A 21,749-nucleotide genomic window follows, 5' to 3' on the forward strand; every position below is an offset into this window, starting at 1 on the left:
CACCTTTCTCTTTTTTTGATCTCTCTGGGATATTAAAATTAGAAGCTATATTGGTGGGTCAAAGGTATGCACTGTTTAATAACTTTAGGAATAATTAATTACAAATTGCTTTCCAGAATGATTGAAAGTTTATAATTCCACCAACAGTGTTTAGAGATATTTCTGAGATCATCCTCACAGTTAAGACATTATCAATAATTATTTATCTTTGTTATTACTGATTTGATTATTAATAAATATTATTTTATTTAAGATATGTTTAACTCCAGGGGATTAGGAGTTTTAATGTATATTTATGAGCAACTACTCATAGGAAGGCAGATTTCTCTAGCTGATTAAATAATATTTGATGGACTAGGGTGGGGCATCTGAGTATAGCTGATTGAGAAATTTTAAAATTATATTAATTAATGAGGAAAAATCCAAATAAATACCTAGACTGCTGTAAAATTTGAGATGAGATTAAATATGAGAATGAGTCAAGTAAGGCTTGGCAGTAACCTATAAATAGAAGTGATCAACCTCAGACTACCCTGCTACTTCTGATTTTTTTAAAATTTATTTTTAGTTTTCAACATTCACTTCCATAAGTTTTACATTTTCTTTGCCTCCCTCCCCTCCCCAAGATGGCATACAATCTGATAGAGGATCTATATATACATATATACATTCTTGTTAAGCATATTTTCACATTAATCATGTTGTATAGAAGAATTAGAATGACTGGCCGTTCTAATCTTGTTATATACAAATTGTACGTAGGGATATTATAGAGATCATTTAAGATAATTTTCTGAAATCATATAATTCTACAAAGTAAAGAGCTACTACTGTGAGACATTAAGTTATTACTGATAATAAGGGGGAAAGTACAAAAAGTAAAAAAGTCAACATAAAGAATGATTAGACACAAGTCAGTATATGATATTAGTTTCAATAGTTTAATTGGAGTCATCACTGATTATACAATACTTTGACAGCAAAATTCACTTCTCATAACAAGGACATTACAAATACATACAACGTAAAAACATAAACACTTGATTTATTCATTTGGTTTTTCTATTTCTTTTGGTAGTTTCTCAAGAACCCAAGATTTTAATTTCTCTAGCTCACTTCTGTTTAGGTCATGATAAAGATTTGGGAAGCTGTGAAATGTTGTGTTTACTCCCAATGATTTCAAAATTGAATTTGTCTCTTCACCCCACGAATGAAGAACTAACTCATCAGTAGTGCCATGACACTGAAATAATTCAGGAAGAGTACCTTCATTCTTCTGAAGAGCCTAACGAGAAGGGAAAAACAAAAATACTGTATCAACAATTTAATTAACTATCATTCATGAAGAGCACAAAGATGGCTTAGAAATGGAGGGGCTGGCATAAAGTTCTGATCTTCTTAAAGCTACATCAGTGAGAAAATAGCTGAAGGGAAGAAGATACAATGAAAACTGTCTCAGATTCAAGTTTCTCACAAGAGGACTGGGACCAGGGCTTAGCTAAGAAGTTGGTAGGACTCCTAAGGTTCATATGGCCTAATCACCTAGAGGTTGGGGAAGTGACTTGTGAGCTCTCTATTAATAGAACTGGGGAGATATGATGGTGCCTTCTTTGGTGGTTGAGAGGAGAACCATAATCCCCTTTTCCTGAAGAGGAAGGAAGAAGAGATTGCCTGACTAAGGCATAGGATAGAGAGGAAGAAGATAGAAGGATAAGGGAATTTCTATGTTTGAATGAATTTTTATGCCACACATACAGTATCTACTCTTGATAAAGAAATGTCTACTAATGAATTACTCCATTAAAATACATACAACTTCAATAGAAAAAAAAACGTACATAAAATATTAGAAATGACTTGTCACTGGCTTGTTCATGATACACTGTACAAAATTTGACGTAATTTTGATATGCACATATGTGTAGCATATACATATACTTTGCCACAGAGTATAATGGGATTTAAAAATCTTTTCCCTCAAATGTTTCACTTGATAAAGTTTTTTTTTTTTTTTAGTATTTTCATTATCAATAATCAACCTCACACTTTTTTGGTAATTAATCCCAAGAAAATGCTTGTATAGTTGAGTTCTGATTGTTATTGTTGTTATTAAATTATTATTTTTCTTTTTAGTAGCAATTTATATATTCTGTACAAATATTTGTTAAGTTTGTAACTTACCTGATAAACAGCAGATGTTTTATTGAGAAAACTAGAAAGTGCAAATACTCCAGCCAGATCACGATGCTTCCTAAATGCTAAATGTAGTGCCATGCATCCACCCATTGAAAATCCTCCTAGAGGATATGAACAGACAGTTCTCAGAGGAATTAAAGATATCTATAAGCATATGAAAAAATGTTCTTAAAGAATCAGCCTTTATCTCTAAATTGTGTACCTATTTTGACTTTATTTTGGTATATGGTATAAGATATTAGTCTGCACCTACCTTCTGTCACACTATTTTCTAGTTTTCCCAGCAGTTTTGTCAAATAATGAATTCTTATCCCAGAAAGTGGAGTCTTTGGGTTTATTAAATAGTAGATTACTATAGTGGTTGACTATTGTGTCTTGAGTACCTACTTATTTCACTCATCTACCACTATATTTCTTAGCCAGTACCAGATAATTTTGATGATTAATACTTTATATTACAATTTAAAATCTGGTACAGCTAGGGCCCCTTGTCTTTGATTTCATTGATTCCCTTGATATTCTGGACCTTTTGTTCTTCCAGATGAATTTTATTAGTATTTTTTCTAGTACTATAAAATATTTTTTTTCATTTTTCAAATGCTTTATTAACATATGATTTATATCATTCATTTCTGCTGATTTTGAGTTGCAAATTTTCTCTGTTTTTCCCCTACCCACCACCCCAAAATAGCAGTCCCACAGGATATCCCCTCCTCCAATCTGCTCTCTCCCATACCCCTTTAGATTTTGCAGTAGGGCATGGTGGATCTCTATGTCCCAGTGCCTGTATATTTTATTTCCCAATTATGTGTAAAATAGTATTAATAATAGTATATATATATATATATATATATATATATAATTTTAAACATTTGATTTTAAAACTCTGAATTCCAGATTCATTCCCTTCCTCCCTTGTCACCCACCCTTACTGGGAAGATAAGCAGTTCAGTATAGGTTGTACATGTGTAGCTAATGCAAAACATTAACATAGTAGATATATTGTAAAAGACTGACTATATTTTCCTCTCTCCTATCCCACCTCCCACTTGTTCTATTCTCTACTTCGATCCTGTCCCTTTCAAAAGTGGGTGCTTCCAACTTCCCTCCCCCCCAGACTGCCCTACCTTCCATCATCCCCCCTCTCATCCCCTTCCCCCTACTCTCCTGTAGGGTGAAATGCCCTATTTAGTGTGAATTTCATTCCCTCCCCAAGCCAAATTCAATGAGAATAAGGTTGACCCATTCCCTTTTGCTTCCTATTCTTCCCCTCCATTATATCCATTTTCCCTTGCCTTTTCTATATGAGACAGTTTACCCCATTCTGTCTCTCCCCATCTCCTCTCATTATCTTCCTCTAGCACCTCTTAATTTCACCTTTTAAGTATCATCCCTTCCTATTAAATTAGTCCTGTGCCCTCTATCTATGTATAACTGTAAACATATATACACACATTCACATATGTATTCATATGCCCTTATACCCTCATATATACATATATATATTTATATTCCCTTCAATTATTTTCATACTGAGAAAAGTTTCATCAGTTACAATTATTGTTTTTCCATGTAGGAATGTTAATAGTTCAACTTTGATAAGTTCCTTATGATTTCTTTTCCCTGTTTACCTTCTCATGCTTCCCTTGCTTCTTGTAGCTCAATGTCAAATTTTTTATTCAACTTTGGTTTTTTCATCAAGAATGCTTGAAAGTCCCCTATTCCACTGAATGACTATATTTTCCCCTGAAACATGATACTCAGTTTTGCTGGGTAGGTGATTCTTGGTTTCAATCCCAGCTCCTCTGACCTCCGAAATACCATATTCTAAGCCCTTCGATCCCTCAGTATAGAAGCTGCCAGATCCTGGGTTATCCTGATTGTGTTTCGACAATATTCAAATTGTTTCTTCCTGGCTGCTTGTAATATTCTATCTTTGATCTGGGAACTCTGGAACATGGCTATAATATTCCTAGGAGTTTTCTTTTTGGGATCTTTTTTCAGGAGGTGATTGGTGGATTCTTTCAACTTCTATTTTGCCCTCTGGTTCTAAAACATCAGGGCAGTTTTCCTTGAGAATTTCTTGTAGGATGATTTCTAGGTTTGATTCTTGATGCCTCATAGAGTCATAAGCTTCAAGTTATATAATTTTACTTTTTAGTGAATTGTTTTATTCAGTTAGCTTTTGTACCTCCTTTTCCATCTGGCCAATTTTTACTTTTAAGGATTTATTTTCTCCTGTTAGGTTTTGTACCTCCTTTAATTGTAGTTTTTAAGGAGTTGTTCTCTTCAGTGATTTTTTTCTTCCATTTTGCCAACTTTGTTTTTAAAATAACTGGTCAATTTTTCTTCTACCTCTCTAATTTGGCTTTTAAAATACTTCTTGAGCTCTTCCAAGAATGCTTTTTGGGCCCAAGACCAGTTTATATTCCTTTTGAGTTTTCAGATGTGGATATATCTCCTAGGAGTTCAAGTCTAAATCACTATTCATTGGAAAAATGCAAATCAGAACAACTCTGAGGTACCACATCACACCTCTCAGACTAGCTAATATGACAAAATAGGAAAATGATAAATGTTGGAGAAGATGTGGGAAAATTGGAACACTAATGCATTGTTAGTGGAGTTGTGAACTCTACTCAGGATGGAAAATGCTATACACAACTAAAAAAAGTTGATTCTGGAGAGCAATTTGGAACTATGCCCAAACTTGACCCAGCAATGCCACTACTAGGTCTATATCCCAAAGAGATTATAAAAATGGGAAAAGGATCCACATGTACAAAAATATTTATAGCAGCTTTTTTTTGTTGTTGCAAATATTGGAAATCAACAGGATGCTCATCAACTGGGGAATGGCTGAAAAAGTTGTGATATATGAATGTAATGGAATACTATTTTTCCATAAGAAATGATGAGCAGGCCGACTTCAGTAAACCTTGAATGAACTGATGCTGAGTGAAGTGAGCAAAATGAAAACACTGTACACAATAATAGCAACATTGTGTGAATAATTAACTGAAAACTTAGCTCTTTTCAGTAATGCAAAGATCTAAGACAATTCCAAAAGACTCAGGATGGAAAGTGCTATCCATAACTAGAAAAAGAACTATGGAGTCTGAATACATATCAAAGCATACGATTTGCTCTTTTGTGTTTGTTAGTTTCTTCTTTCTCATGGTTTCTCCCATTGGTTCTGATTCATTTTTACAACATGACTAATGTGAAAATATTTTTAATGTGAATGTATATGTAGAGGCTATACCAGATTGTATGCCATCTTGGAGGGGGGGAGGGGAAGGAGAGGGAGAAAATTCAGAAGTCAAAATCTTACAGAAGTGAATGTTAAAAATTAAGAATAATTTAATTAATACAATTTAAATGATCAATGCTATGAAATAAAAAGAAAAGGTAATTAAGCACCAAATGAAAAATGTTACCCTTATTAAACTAAAATTAATCCATGAATTCAAATTCAGTTTTTCCATGCTTCATCTCTATCTTATACAGCTGATCTGAACAGCCAAAACTTCTACCAACAAGCACTTTATATACCTGCTCTGTGCCAGACATTGGCACTGGGGACACAAAGACAAAAACGAAACAGTCCTTGCCTTCAAAGAGCAAGTAATTCACTATGTCAAACAAGGTATAAAAAGGCATTTGGGAATTTCTAGATTGTTATGAATTCATTTGTAATCCTTCTTTGCCAAGTAGGGGATACTGCATAATAATATAACTTTTGTTAGACAATCATGATTAAGTGAAATTAACCATGTGTGGGAAAATAACACTGGCCTAAAAAAATTCCTTCTGATGTCAAAACAAAAATTAAAAATGAGACTCAGAAGTAATGCTAAATTTCTTCAAGATTTTAATGTCTACTTACCAAACAAAACTCATCTTTTCTCCTAAAATCACCTTTCCTCCTAATTTCCCTGTTTCTAGCCAAGATACCTTCATCTTTCCCTCCATCAAGTCAAATCTCAAATATTCCTTTTTGTTCCTCCTGTCACCCCCCACCAATACATCCTTTGCATAGTTACCAAAATGATATTTCTAAAACTCATATCTGACTATGATACTCCACTGCTTAGGAAGAACCAGTGTCCCCAAAAATCTTTTAATTGGGAGAGATAAAAAGTGAATATTGAGCAAATTTTAAATGCCCATTGTTCTGACTGGTGATATTCAATGAGAGATTCTTCAAATTCCATAATAATCAAAGAAAAGCAAATTAGGAAAACTTTAAAATGCTACTTTATACCTACTAGTATGGCAAAAAAAAAAAGGTAAAAAAAAGAAGGGGGAATAAAATTCATTGTTTGCATGGCTATTGGAAAACAACTATTTCTATTCATTGTTCATGGGACTGCACTCTGGTGTAAACATTTTGGAAGGCAATATACAATATGAGTCGCAAAACTGATAATACCTTTTGAGCCAGATTTATGGTCACACTCAGGTTTTTATACAAACCACATTTCAGGAGAAAATATAGCTGATATATAATGCTTTACTTTTTGCCACCTTAACTCTTTAATACTTCGGTTCCTCAATAGATTTATAGTATCATAGATCTAGAACCAAAAGAATCCTCGGAGATTATCTAGTCTAATCTCTTTATTTTATGGTTGAGGAAACTGAGGCCCAAAGAGGTTAAGTGAATGGTCCAAACATAAGTACTATATGTCAAAGGTGAGAGTTGAACCTACAAAACAAACCCCCTTAATAAAAGGATTTGTTCTATAAAACTTGGACTCAGTCAAAAGGCTGCACCCAAGGACCTAGAAGTTCACATATGGACTCAAGGCCACAGGTTTCCCACCCCTGGTCCAAGGTAACATAGGTAGTATAAGTCAGAGGTGGGATATGAACCTAAGTCCTCTGACTCCAGGGCTAGTTATCTTTCAAAGGTACCACACTATCTAGTCTGGCTACAAAACATTCTTAATAAACTTGATTAAGAGCTTATCTCAAATATGCATGGTTGACAGCTAGCAGTCAAACTGAGTGACTGCAAATTTAAATAGTACATGTTTTTTAACTATTTAACGGTGATTCTGGGGGAACTTTTGGTTATCACAAATAATGTGGCTATGAACAACTTTGTAGACATGAGTCTTTTTTTGCTGTCAATAATTTACACAAGTTATAAACCTTTGGGAAAAAAAGGGTATGAACAACTTAGTAATTTTATCTTACATAATTCAAAATGGTTTTTCATGTCCCACCAGCATCTGTACAATCCTTTGTTCCAAGAGTCCCTTTCCCTAACTCCAAATACAGAGCATCTAAAGTATATTATTTGTACCTCCTTCATACAATATAAACCTAGAAGAGATATTTTGGCTTTTTAATACTAAATGGACTGGCTAATCTTTGTTAAAGTTCTTTTGTTTATTCAATTTGCATTTCAAAGAACCTGCTCATTTTTATTTTCTTAGAAGTGAGTAACAGAAGAACCATTTTTTTAATACAAAAATATGTTTTGCTGTGCAGATTATATTACCCTGCAGTGCAAACCATTTTATTTTACTTTTTTGTATCTCTTTCATGTTACTGCTAAGCAGTTCAAATTTGTGTTCCTTCATGTAAGAACTTCTTCCACTTGGCCTTAAGTTCTTTTTCTGATACTGAAACTCCTGAAGATGGTAAAACTTGGGGACAATGATGATGATGACTCGCATTTATACATCACTCTGAGGTTTGCAAAGTGCTATACATATACTATCTCATTTGACTCACTGTCAGTGTCTTATGCATGATCTGTACTCTGCTATTTCCAATATATCTGGGCATTTTTTTTGTGACTTCTTGAAATTTCATATTCAGGCTCTGTTACACTTTTTTTCTTAGAGAACAATGATCCTCTGTTAGTTGATCAATCACCATCATTAAGACCAGATATTTTGCTCTGCAAAGAGTATTCTTCCAACTTCTATTTTGCTCATACTTATTGTTCTATCTCTGCATTTCTAATTTCCATCTCTGCTACTGTCTGGAAACAATATAAAAAAAAAAAGGTAAAAGTTGGTTCTCTGAGAAGATTAATAAATTGATAAACCTTTAGCAAATATGACTCAAAAGAAGAAGGCAGAAAATAAAATCGACAAAATAGTAAAAGAGTAAGGTGAAATGACAACAAACCAGAAGAAAAAGAATAACCAGAGCCTATTATACATAGTTATATGCCAACGAAATTAAGAAAACAAAATAGAGAAATGCTTTCCATAATTAAAAAATACACAAACTGATAGCAGAAGAAGAGATCTTAAATAACTCAATCGCAGAAAAAGAAACAGAATGAGCTATAAAGTACTACCAAAGGAGGGGAAACATTTCTGGTACTTTCTGACATTTGCAGGTGAATTCTATCAACCTATTATGAATAATTGGTACTAATACTACACAAATTATTCTCCAAAAATGAGAAAGTACTAAAACAGAATCCTTTTATTAAATGAATTTAAAATTAATACCTAAACTAGGGAAAGATAAAACACAGAATAACTATAGACCAATATCATTAATGAACATTAAATTAAAAATTTTAAATAAAACCTTGTCAAACAGATTTAGAGTGACATCCATGAAATCATTCATTATTAACTATGTTGGATTTTTAACAAGGATGGTTCAATGTACTAGGAAACCAATCAACATAATCATATTAAAAACAAAAACATCCAAAACTACATTATTGTCTTAACAGGTAACAGAGAAAAACAAAAAAATTTGCAAACTATAACACTCACATATGATTAAAACCTGATTAAGTATAGGCACAGAGGGAACTTATTTTTAAATAATGAAAATCTATCCATCCAAAACCAAAAACAAACATGATGAATGGGGATATATTAGAACCTAATCCCATAAACAGGAGAATAATGCAAAGATGCCTACTCTCCCCACTATTATCTTATGTAAATCTGGATATACGAGCAATAAAATAAATTGCAGATATAAAAAGAGGAGATTAAATTACCTCTATTTGCTGATACTCGGAAAATACAAGAGAATTAACAAAGATACAAATTGAGACAATTATTAGCTTCAACAAAGTTCCAGTCTACAAAGTAAATCCTCAAAAATTAACTACAGTTCTATATAATAAAACTCTACATAATAATAACACAGTCTGAGAGAGGCAATAACAATATTCAGAATAATTGATATTATAAAAAACTATAAATTAGTAATAACTAATTATTCCAGATAAATACAATTATTAATCGCATCAATTACAAAGTGGTCCTTAAAGTAATGAACACATTAAACAGCCGGAGTACTTAGTACTCTTGGCTGGACCATGCTAACATAATAAAAATGACAGTATTACTAAAGTTAATTTACACTTCTAATGCTATACAAATGATGACACTGATAAACTAATAATAAAATTCATTTGGAACAACTGAAGATCTAGGATATCAAGGGAAATAAAACAGAGGTAAGGACAGAGAGCTAGCATGACTCAATCAAGAACAGGGTATTCTCAGACTATCCTCATTTTCTTTTTTTTTTTAAGGATTAACAAATAAGTAGAATGTCTTACATACAATTTACAGAAACAAATTTTAGCAAAGCTAATCAGTGTCTCACATTATTTTTGTGAAAAAAAAAATGGAGAGATGTGGATTAACTGATACACAAATTAATTCAGAACTCAATGGACAGCCAAATTCAACAAACAGTTAATAAATGGCACACCAATGAGGAGGATATTCACTGGAGTTTCTTAGGGATCTGTGCTTAGTTCTGCGCTATTTAACCTTTTATTAATGACTTGAAAAAAAGCATGGATAGCATGCTCATCAAATTTGTAAATCATGGAAAGAAGGGAGAGAGATAGCTAACACAGATAACAGACCAAAAACATCCTGATTTCAGCACTGGGCTAAATGTAGAAGGATGACATTCAATAGGGATAAATAGGAAGTCTAATTTTTTAGTACAAAAAAATCAAATTCACAAATACAAAATGGCCCAATGATTTATTTATTTGAAAAAGTTCTTAGGATTTAATGAAATACAAGTATAACCAAAGTCAGCAGCATAACACAGCAGCCAAAAAGCTAATGTAATCCCATCATATGAGGATCAATTGAAGGAATTTGGGATGTTTAGCCTGAAGAGGAAACCCAGAGAAACTAACTGTTAATAATTTGAAGGGCTCTCAAAGTGGAAGAGGTCCTTTCCAGCTTGAATTCTTGGATTTAACAGTGGAAAGGACTTTAGAGACCAATAATCTTTAACCTCTCATTTTATACAGATAAGGAAACTAAAGTACAGAGAAGTTAAATGACTTTTTAAAAGTTGCACAGCTAGTTGGTTTCAGAAACAGATTGTATTTGAAGCCAGAGCTCCGTGATTCTTTTTTTTCTTTTTTTTTTGGGGGGGGGGTGGTAGGAAATTGGAGTTAAGTAACTTGCCCATGGTTACACGGCTAGTTTTTTTTTGTTTGTGGGTGTTAAGTGTCTGAGACTGGAACCGAACTTAGGTCCTCCTGACTCCAGGGCCGGCACTTTACTCACTGCCCTCCCTGATTCTGAGGCTGACATTTTATACACTATTCCCTAACAGCAGAACATGTACCCCAGGGAATATAAAATGCTAGTCAAGGTGGCATTACTGGGATTTGATAAGTAATTACTGAAATACTTCACAAATAGTAATGTTCATAAACAATTGTGGATTAGAGAGAGAATGATGAGAAGGCACAAGAAGGATCAGATAGAGAGGGAGTTGTTATAATGCATTTGAAAAGTTTAAGTAATAATTATTACTTACTAAAACCAAATGAATGAGGTTAGATATTTTTTAATATTTTCATGCTGAGCTAGGAAAATTCAACAACAGTGATCTAGTAAAAGACAAAGCTATGGATCTCCTTAATAACCGGTCACTCTGGACTGGTTTAAAATCAATGAAATGACAGTATTTTTGGGATACACTTGGAGAAGCACATTCCATTTTTACTAAATGTCCTTACAGATTTTACTTCTACTTATAACAACTTATCTCTAAGAATTAGGATTCTTAGTCCTTAAATCCAAAACAAAAAGTAAATTAAGAATAAAACTTTTGGTTGACAAGAAACAGTATCAAGAATCTCAGCAATTTATTTGACTTTGTTCTAATAAATGTTTAATAATTTTTTGAGAGCATGAGGAACTGACTATTTAGTATATGAACATTTCTTTTGCTGAAAGAGACAGAAAAACTCCCCTACCTGACAGGGTGAGGATAGGTTGAATATGAAAAATCATATTAGAGAGAAAGAAAGGGGGTGCAGTTGCCCATGACAAATGACACAACTGTGGTTAAGACTGTTAGCATAAAACACATTTACTATTATAGCCTGTCACACCCATGCTATACTAGTTTTTTTAAGCAACGTATAAAAATTAATCTCTATTTTAAATCTTATGTACATCTATATGATAAATTCTAAAATGCATTTCCCTTTTAATTTCATACAGAATAGCGGGTATAAGGTTAAGAACCTTTGAACTAAATAATACTGCCTCATTCAATGTCCCATATATGCCAAAATACCTAAAGCATAAATTTTTTTAAAGCAACAAAGAATGAGAAACAAAGCAGATGCCCCCTGATTGGAGAATGGCTAAGCAATGTAGTGTGGTACATGAATGTAATATAATACTACTATGCCATAATAAATGTTATCTAAAAAAATATGGAAAGGCTTATATGAATGAATCCAAAGTAAAGCAAGAAGAACTGGGAAAACAATAAGCAAGAAGCAGCAAGGCTCACTTAGACACAGGAGTCGCATTTGCCAGGCAAGACAAACTACTACCAGGACTAATATCTCCCCTAAAATCTTAACAGAGACAGTCAAGTAACCTGAATTTAAGATTCTTGGGAACTGCAGTGTCTCCAAAACTACCAGAACTGCTTCCAATATGGCCCCTGTAGCCACTACTAAAAAGAGAAGAACCTGTGGAAAAGGGGCCTTCCTTCGTCATCATCACCAGAGACAACTTCTGATTAACTGCCACCAAAATGCAGATAGGCACAATAGCCCTGGAGTAACAAAATAACACAGACTACTAGTACTGCTTCTAGCCCAACACTAATAACCATCACTGGGGTAAGCAAATCCTATAGAGAGGGGGTGAGCCATCCCCACCAACTTCCATTCACAGGACAGGCAAGCCAGACTAGGTAAAGCAGCAAGGCACCCTGAGGGAGAAACAGGAAGAGGCCCATGTCATGCAAGTCACACCACTACCACCACTACTTTGACTACTATATTCCCTCAGTCCCTGGTGAATAGCCCAGAATCCTGTACCCCAAGAGCCTTGGGAACAGCAAGGCTTCCAGCCCAATGCCCTCAGTCATCATCTTGGGAAAACAATCCTATGGAGATATAGCTTACCAACTATTCCTACAGGTGCTATCATTAGAGTTCTTACCACTAACGTCCTTGAAACTATCAAATAGTTCAAAATCAGAAACTGATAGGAAAATCTGTGAAACCAAAGATCCATTGTTTGAATAATTCAAGTCATTTTTGTGGTACTGGGACTATGTGGCACAGGGAAGAAAATGAGCCATTTTGTAATGACAGCCCTCTACACTGAAGACTAGGGTTACTATGAGTCCAGGTGGAACTGAGATGTGATCACGCTGCAGATTGTTGAAGCCTGGTGTTTTTCCAATTTGGCTGGTGTCCTTTTGTAATGCTTCATCAAGGCATGGAGGTGACCTTGTTTGCTCAGAGGATAAGCCAGGAGAATACAACCTATGGCTGAGCTGCAAAGGCTTTAAGTGTAAAACTGTGTGCCTATTTTATGAGGAATATGTCTAATGGTTCTATTGAGTATGTCTAATATCTTGGTGACAGGATGTTGAATTTTTATTTAACTACAGCAACTGTATATGTATCAGGAAAGGGGCTAACCTAAATCAATGAAATCCTAAGTTCTTGAAATATTCTCTAAGTCAACCGGGATTTATCTTCTCCCTCTGCATTTCCCCACATCCTAAGTCATTAAGTTCTATCAATACAGTCTCCACATTGGTTCCCATAGAAAAAATGTTTAACTTCTTAAGCTCAGCAATTAATACTGTTTGCAACTAATTAATCAGTTTCTAACTAACATTTCCAGTCTAAAATTCTCATTATTCTCCTACACAGTCTTAGAGTACTTACTGTTTTCTGACTATGACTGCCTCTGTGTTTTGCTCTTGCTGTTCTCTCTGAATAAAATTCCCTATCTCACCCTCAGATATGACAGTCAAAATTCTCAATCTTCATGGTCCAACTCAAATACTACCTCTAGGATAGTTTTCCTTGATGCCCTTGTTTAGAATCTATATGTCTATGTTCTGAACACCCTCCCACCTCTCTTAAGCACATTATCAATTTGCCCCGAATTACAGTTACCTATAAAGATATATCCTGTTCTAGGTAACTGAATGGATGGCACACAGTAGAAGTTTAATAAAAATGTGTTAAATTTAATTGAATTTAATGGAGTGGGGGGAACATTGTTGATGCTTATTCTGCCCTCACAAAATAAAACATAGTAATTTCCTGCACATGGTATATGTTAAAAAATGTACCTTAACTATAAATTACTATCTATACTGAACACTATTACCACTAAGTCAATAACTTGGAGAAATTTTGAAGGTACAACAGAAACAATTTTGTGCATAATTTAAATTATTCTCTGACTCCCCTACTTGTCAATGACTTAAATGTTACTCTGATTCAAGACAACTCTAAATAAATTTCCTCAAGCAGCTGAGTAAGTACTATGACCTCTTAATAGCTCAAAGAACACAATGTATTTAAATTCCCTAAAACCTTGTCTCACATTTGTGTTTTTAAAATCTTACTTGAAACAGTAGTGAGGGCATTCCTTTTCCCTGTGATTAGATTCTTCTGAAAATTTCTTTAGAACCAAACTTGTCTGTTACCAAATATCTTTCAGCAGTCTGTCACAGTTTTATTTTCAAATTTGAAAAGAGGGAAATACAACAATTTAGGCTTTTTATAACTATAGATAATAAAATAAGACCTACTACTATCAAATTATTTCAAAACCAATTTAAAAATGAAAAATTTAGTGCTGTTTAACTGAAACTGCCCAAATTCCATATCCATGGGCTACTAGCTTTGAACAGTCTTGAGTTTTAACAAATTTCAGATGTGTTGTCTTTTGCACTTTAATTCCTTTTAAGGACTGCAACTGTCAATCAGTCTTGCACTTGCTTAAATAACTGCTCAGACAAATTATATAGATTTCTCCCAGAAGTTTGAAATTTATAATCTACTAGCTAAAGATGATTCTCTGAGAAAAAAATCTGTTAGTGTTCTTAAAATACACTTATACTTTATTACCTCAAGGTATATATACTAATACCAAGTAAAAGTAAGAATCAATTGTCATGTTAAAATATTTATAAAATTAAACTGAAACAACAAATATATATATATATAGTTTAACATAATTTATACATCATTCTTATTGATAGAAATACATAAATTGATTTAAATATTGCAAATATAGTTCAATGTATGTATTTGGATATATGTGAATATATCTTTTATATTACTGACTCTTGAATGTCTTACCCACTAGTATCCTATTCTTCTTTATGCCATTTTTTACTTCTTCATCAATCAAATTTGCAAGTACTTGGCACATTGAGTCAATAGATTCAAGGTGTTCTGGGCAATCATTTGATATTTTATATCTGTCAAACCACACATTGGAGAGTCCTCCTTTCATCGGTGTATATGGCCTATAAAAGAAATGTAAAGAGATATTTAAGTCTACCAAAGATAAAAGGTTCAAATGAATTTTGAGAAAATGGGAACATTCTCAAATTCCTTTTGAGTTTCTGAAATGGGGAGCAAAATTTCTAGTTTTCAGAAATCAAACAGGTCCACAAAATTTTCACCTACATGGGCATGAATCTCATTTTCATTATCTCACTCAAATCCCTACTTCTTTATAATCAAAAGATCAGGTAATCCCAGAGTTGAAATGAAAATCAGAGGCCTTTTAGTTCTACCTGTATCTTTCTATAACATCCCTACATCCCTAAGAGATGACCATAGGATTTAGAGCTGGAAGGGATTTTTGAGTTTATCTAGTTCAATCTCCTCACTTCATAGCTAAGCCAGAGATACTAAAGTTATTTGACAAGTAGTAAGCAGCAGAAATCTCTGATTCTATACCCAATGCTCTTTCTACTATATTAGAAATTCTTCAGTAATGGAGAACGAGTTATTTCCCAGGGTAAATCTAAGCTTTTTGACAGCTTTGATTGCCAAGCATTTTCTGTCTACGTGAAGCCTAAATTTGTATTTATGCAACTTATACCAAATTCCCTTAGTTCTGTCTTTGGAGAAGGACTTTAACTCAGCTCTCCTTCCAAATACTAACACTTCAAATTCTTAAAGAAAACTCAAGTATTTCCCCTTCCAACACAAACTCACTTAAAAAACAAGACAACAAAGTTGGTTATATTTTATTTTTCTCAAATTGACTTAATGAACACTGATAAAAAGAGAAAAGATATCAATAAAGCAGATTTTAAAAATAAAAAAAAATCAGCAAGTAATTTTAAGCAGGCTTGCTTTCTATTTAACAAAGCCCTTGACATGAATTAGTATTTATATCATTGGCTTCAGTAATCAGATCTGGTTAGACAAAGTCAGCCCAACCAACAAGAATGACAGAAAAAAAAAAAACAACTGTAATAATTTCTAAACTAAACTAAATTTGAATCTGTATGGAACCTAAACATCAGGCAGAAGACAGAGACATGTTGGACGGACCACTTACTGGGATGTGGTGTATTATTGGTTCTGGAGAAACTGAAATCTCTCAAATAAAATTCTGTGGTTCCTGAAATCTATAGATCTTTTTCAAATGAAGAGATATCAAGCTACATCTTCAATGTCTTGACTGAGGAAGGTTGATTTATCTCTATTAAATCTCATCTTATAAAACTGTTTTACCCATTTATGAAAATGTTTATTAAATTGTTTTACTTATTCAAGATTTTTTTAAATTCTCATACTCATTAGCTATATTCCCAACTTCTGCCATCTGAATATTTGACAAATATACTCTCTATACCTTTATCCAAGTCACTGATAATATTAAATAGCACAGAGTTAAACATAGTTCCCTTGGGAGCACTCTACTAACAATTTCCAAGCTGAGAATGAACAATTAACAATTACTTTTTAAGCCTAAACAATTATATTTAACTCTACTGTCATCTAACCCAGAAGTGTCAAACTCAACAGAAACAGGATCACTAAATTGTAGATGAATACTGACTTAGAAAATCACATTTTAACTATCTATTTTCCATTTTATTTTGTTAGATGTTTCTCAATTCCATTTTAATTTGGTTCAGAGGCATCAGAGAATATTGCGAGTAGGACAGCATGTTTGACACCTCTGATCCTCTGATTTAGTCCACACCTTTCTGTTTTTTTCTCTTGAGTAACATGAAAGCTTTTACCAAATGCTTTGTTAAAACATAGGTATAGGGGTGATTACGTGGCATGGTGAATAAAGTGCCAGTCCCGGAGTCAGGAGGACCCGAGTTCAGTCCCAGCCTCAGACACTTTAACACCCACACACACACAAAAAAAAACAACAACCCAGATTGCCCTCCAAAAGGCAAACAAAACAAAACAATAAAAATAGGTATAATATTCTATAGAGGATACCCAAGGTGATTATTCAGACTGAGGCACTAGGAAAAACAAACAAACAACCTTTTTGTCCCCAAAATAGAAGTCTAATGTCGGATTGCTCTGCTTGCTTTGCTTCCTTATGTTGCCACTCAATTACTTGGCTTTTGGACTTTTTGCAAAAGTAGAATTCTGCTACCAGAGAGGGGAGCTTTGTCCCAAATCGCTGGGGTTTTCTCAGCTGCTGGAACTATTAGTTAGGTGCCATCTCTGAAGCGTCCACACGCTCTGGCAAACTGGTCATGAAACCCAGGATCTCCACCCTAGACAGTGATCCAGATCCAAGCAGGTTAAAGCAACAGCGATTAACCCTCAGACTGGTCACTTGGTCCCCCTACAATCTGCAGGCCAGGAGCTCTGAAGCAGGTACATGGCAGCAGCTCAACTGCTTCTCCCTTCAGGGGGTAAAGGTTGGACCACACTCCCAGTTCCCAAAGTCTACACTGCACTGGCCTCTCACTTTGTCCTTAGCATCTATGGATTGATAATTCTAGAAACCACAACAGCTGCTGGTGATATGAAATCTCTCCAGCCAGTGGCTGGTTGTGGCCTCCCTGAGGCTAAAACCTCTGGCTCACGTGGGGCTGTGCTTGGCTACCAGAGTGCTCTGCTGGCCCCTTCCTGCTGGCTTGCCTGAATGTCTTCAGCAGGCAGTTAGCTTCTCTCTGTCATTTTGTGGGTTCTGTAGCTCCAGAATTTGTTTAGAGTAATTTTTTACATGAATTGGAGGAAGTGGAAGCGGGAGCCACGCAGAAGTCCTGTTTGTACTCCACCATCTTGACTCCATTCCCCTTGCCTCAGTTTTCTTATCTCTAAATTTGAATTTTGGAATAAGTAAGTTTTACTTCAGCAACCCCAACCTCTGAAATAGAAGTTAAAAAAAAACTGATGACAATCTACTTAAAGTGACAATAAAAATGAAAACAGGCGAATTCTAAATAGAATTAGCATCATTAACAAAAACAAGACAAAGATTTTCTTAAACTGTCACTATAATGACAGTATACTCTGTATCACACAGAATTCATGATACTCTTAAAAGCTTGAAAGAAAATGTTATTTTTCTATTTTGCCCCTACTTCATCTCCCACTTTATTATGCTCCTTCTCCAAGTGTTTATTTCTCTGTCAAAGCACTTAAATTTAAGGATGATATCATAGGCTAAAATGTGAATCATTTTTGGAACTGAGCCACACACGCACACATGCACACACACACACACCCCTGCAACCCTAACTTTTTTTTTTACAATGCTTCAGTGTTGTGAATTAATTGCTCTTAAACAATAGAAAAAGGTCTATACTTATGTAATACAAATGTTAGTATTTTTACTAAAATGATAGCTTTCTTTCAAATATTTGAAAGAATTAAAGTTTTAAAAAGATATTTGGAATAAGGACAATGGAAGGGTGGCATTTTATAAAGAATAACTGTTTTTGTTTAATCCAAGTCACTGTAATTATGACAAAAATACTCAAGGCTAAAATCCCTTTAATAGCTGGTGCAATATAACGCAGACATAACCATGGTAAACAAATATGTTTGGCAAGGAACCCTATGTATACCTCCAATAAAAAAAGAATAAAAATTTTCAATACAATTAAACTATACCTACAATGTTAAAATGATGTTGTGTCGGAATGATACTTACAAAGCAAAGAAATAGAGTTGGTACATTCAGTTTTATATTATATTTATTGCTCCCTAGAAATCACACAATCCAATGGTCATTCAATGGCAATTATATCTGACACTTGTGTCAGTAAAGGATAGCATCAAACTTAAATTCAATTAATTTCCTTTGAAGTAAAAAACCTTAAAATTATCTCTAATTGAACTAAGGATCAAATTTTTTCTGCCAATTATTTTGAGATGCTAGCAGGTAAACAATTTTTGAAATAATAAAAATAGGGAGGGAAGAGGGATAAAAATAACAAAGTAAAAAGTGTACACTGGAGAGGAAACAAAGAAAAGACAGGTAGCTCTGAACATAATGTGTAGTATTTATTATATAGGCTTTCTTGAAATAGAAATTTATTGCTGTATATTTTGAATACTCTCATATTTTGCTGTGCATATGGAAATACTTTTTTCCTTTTTCTTATTTTGTATTTAAGTTTAAAATAAATTATAAAAAAAGAAACAATAAAAATGAATTAATTTGCATAAACATTACTTTGAGTTTAAAACACATTCACACACACACTTTCATTGCCAACTTTTACTTTCTAGTACCATATTACCCCTTCTCTCCTTGCTAAATGCAGAACTCTTTAATTTTTTTTGGAGGGGGAAAGGCAAGGCAATTGGGGTTAAATGACTTGCCCAACGTCACACAGTAAATATGTCAAATATCTGTGGCCAGATTTGAACTTAGGTCTTCCTGACTCCAGGGCCTGTGTTCTATTCACTGTGCCATGTAGCTGCCCCAGTGCTCAACTTAAAAGAATGGTCTAACCCATATGTACAAAAATATTTATAGCAGCTCTTTTTGTGGTGGCAAAGAATTGGAAATTAAGGGGGTGCCCATCAATTGGGGAATGGCTGAACAAGTTGTGGTATATGCATGTAATGGAATACTATTGTGCTATAAGAAATGAAGAGCAGATGGATTTCATATTTACCTGGAGAGGCTTATACGAACTGATGCTGAGTGAGAAGAGTAGAACCAGGAGAAATTTGTACACAATTACAGGCACAACGTATGTGTGACGACCAACTTTGACAGACTGGACTCTTCTCAGCAATGCAGGGTTATAAGTCAACCCCAAAAGACTCATGATGGAGAGAGATGTTTACATCCAGAGAAAGAACTGAGTTTGAATCCAGAGTGAAGCAAACTACTTGCTCTTTTTATTTTTCTTGTTTGGTTTTACTTCCTCTTTACCATTTTTCATTCCATCTGATACAATCCTTCTTTATAACCTGACTAATGTCTAATGTGAAAGTATTTGCAGATACTATACTTGATTGTATGCTGCCATGGGGGTGGAGGGGAGGGAGGGAGGGAAAATCTGAAACTCAAGGAATTGTGGAACTGAATCTCGTAAACTAAAAGTAAACAAACAAATTAATAAAGACCAAAAAATTAAAAACAAACAAACAAAAAAGGAATGGTCTAGACCTGAGGTGTCAACCTCAAATAGGAACATGTGCTGGTCTATCTTCCTATGGGAGGCTTTTTCTTTTTACTTGGTTTTTGTAGTACTGTCTGTTGAATGTTGGTTGCAACATCCTCTTGTCTACGCTGTCTTCATTACTGACCACTCACTCCTAAATTCCTTAAAATTTAGATTCTTATCCTCGTGATTTCACTGAAATTATTCCCTCAAAAGCTTCCAATAATTTACAGGTTAAACTCAACAGAATTTTCTCAATTTCTATCCTCTTTGATCTTTATGCAGAAATTGATACAGTGTGGACCATCACTTTCTTACTGAAGGAGTTCTAGTGGTTTCCATGACACTTGAAGTTGTCTGGTTTTCCTGTTTCTCTTACTGTTCTGGTGCCTGGTGCCTCTTCATTTAGCTACTTTAATACAGGCATTCCCTAAAGCTCTTTCTTCACCCTCCTCTCCTTCCATAGCTTTTTCTTTAGCAATCCCATCCAATGACATAAAATAGATCTGGGAATGCATTGGGAAAAGTATGGTGAATGAAAGACATTATAATTTTGTTACATCCTATACTGGTAAGACTATATATCAAATATTATTTTCTGTTCTGGGTGTCACATTTTAAGGAAGTTAATGATAAACCTGAGCACATCCAGCAAAGGGTTAGTAGGGTGGTCAAAGAACTAAAAATGTTACCCTGATAAAGATAAAAATGAAGTGAAACATATGTAGCTATTTTAAGTATTGGAAAGGTTGTCTTGGAGAAGAAGGACTAGACTTGTTTTGGTTTCAGAAGGCAGAACTAGGAGTATTGAGTTAAAGTTGCAAAGCGACAAGTTTTAGAATCAATATAAGGAAAACTTCCTAGGGATCACAACTGTTTAAAAGGAAATGGGTTGGGTGCAGGTGGTAGAGTGAACAGATTACGGGGGCCCTGGAATCAGGACAACCTGAGTTCAAATTTGACCTCAGATATTTGACACTAGCTGTGTGACCTTGGACAATTGAACCCCAATTGCCTCCCCTCCCTCCTCCAAAAAAAAAAAAAAAAGGAAATGGGTTGCCTTTGAGGAAGTAATAATTAGTTCAAAAGGATATTGCATGAATGATAACTTGCAATAACGTTGGAAAGGAGATTCTCATTCTATTATTGGAGAAAATAATGATCTCACAGGTCCATTCTAGGTCTGAGATTCTAGGAATCTGAGATACATAGAAGGTATCAAACGCAATAGATTACAGAGGTCAAATCTACTTGATTTGGTTACTGATCAGATTTAAATAAAGCAGAATATTTAAAATTAACACCAAGCTTTTTGAATTTGTGAAACTGGATGAATCTAGTGTCACAAATGAAAAAGAGAACTGGAATTTGGGGCAAAGTGATTAAGTTCAATTTGGGCAGGATGGATTTGAGATGTAGAACATCTAATTTGGACTTGAGATGCAGTACTAGAACTGGAAAGTAGGTTAAGAGGAGATACAAAGTTGGCCACAACCTGTACAGAAGTAAAAGAGCCATAACCAGTATGGGGAAACAGGAGCTTTGCCCTAGGGTGTTGGCAGTGAAGGTATTTGTCTTCCCCAAGATACTTTCTTCCAAGTGTGGGCATGCTTCCCCAGGCCTTACCTTTCTGCCATCCCATCACCACTTGGATCCATTCCAGATTATAC

The 21,749-nt window shown here is 34.4% G+C and overlaps 1 protein-coding gene across 1 annotated transcript in view; it reads right to left on the reverse strand.

Annotated features, from left to right (window-relative positions):
• Positions 1-922: 922 nt before the first annotated feature.
• LYPLAL1 (lysophospholipase like 1) overlaps positions 923-21,749 on the reverse strand; it is a 46,333-nt gene continuing 25,506 nt past the window's right edge. Inside the window, exons 3-5 of the mRNA XM_069066017.1 lie at positions 14,816-14,985; positions 2,182-2,297; positions 923-1,285 (exon numbers count right to left, since the gene is read on the reverse strand). Of these exons, the coding sequence (XP_068922118.1) occupies positions 1,046-1,285; positions 2,182-2,297; positions 14,816-14,985 (526 nt within the window). The 3' untranslated portion in view covers positions 923-1,045. The remainder of the gene's footprint in view (positions 1,286-2,181; positions 2,298-14,815; positions 14,986-21,749) is intronic.

Source organism: Petaurus breviceps, unplaced genomic scaffold, assembly GCF_028583685.1.
Source record: "Petaurus breviceps papuanus isolate PSGF00001 unplaced genomic scaffold, PetGlider_PUasm1.0 90702, whole genome shotgun sequence".
In the NCBI taxonomy this organism is placed as follows: domain Eukaryota; kingdom Metazoa; phylum Chordata; class Mammalia; order Diprotodontia; family Petauridae; genus Petaurus; species Petaurus breviceps.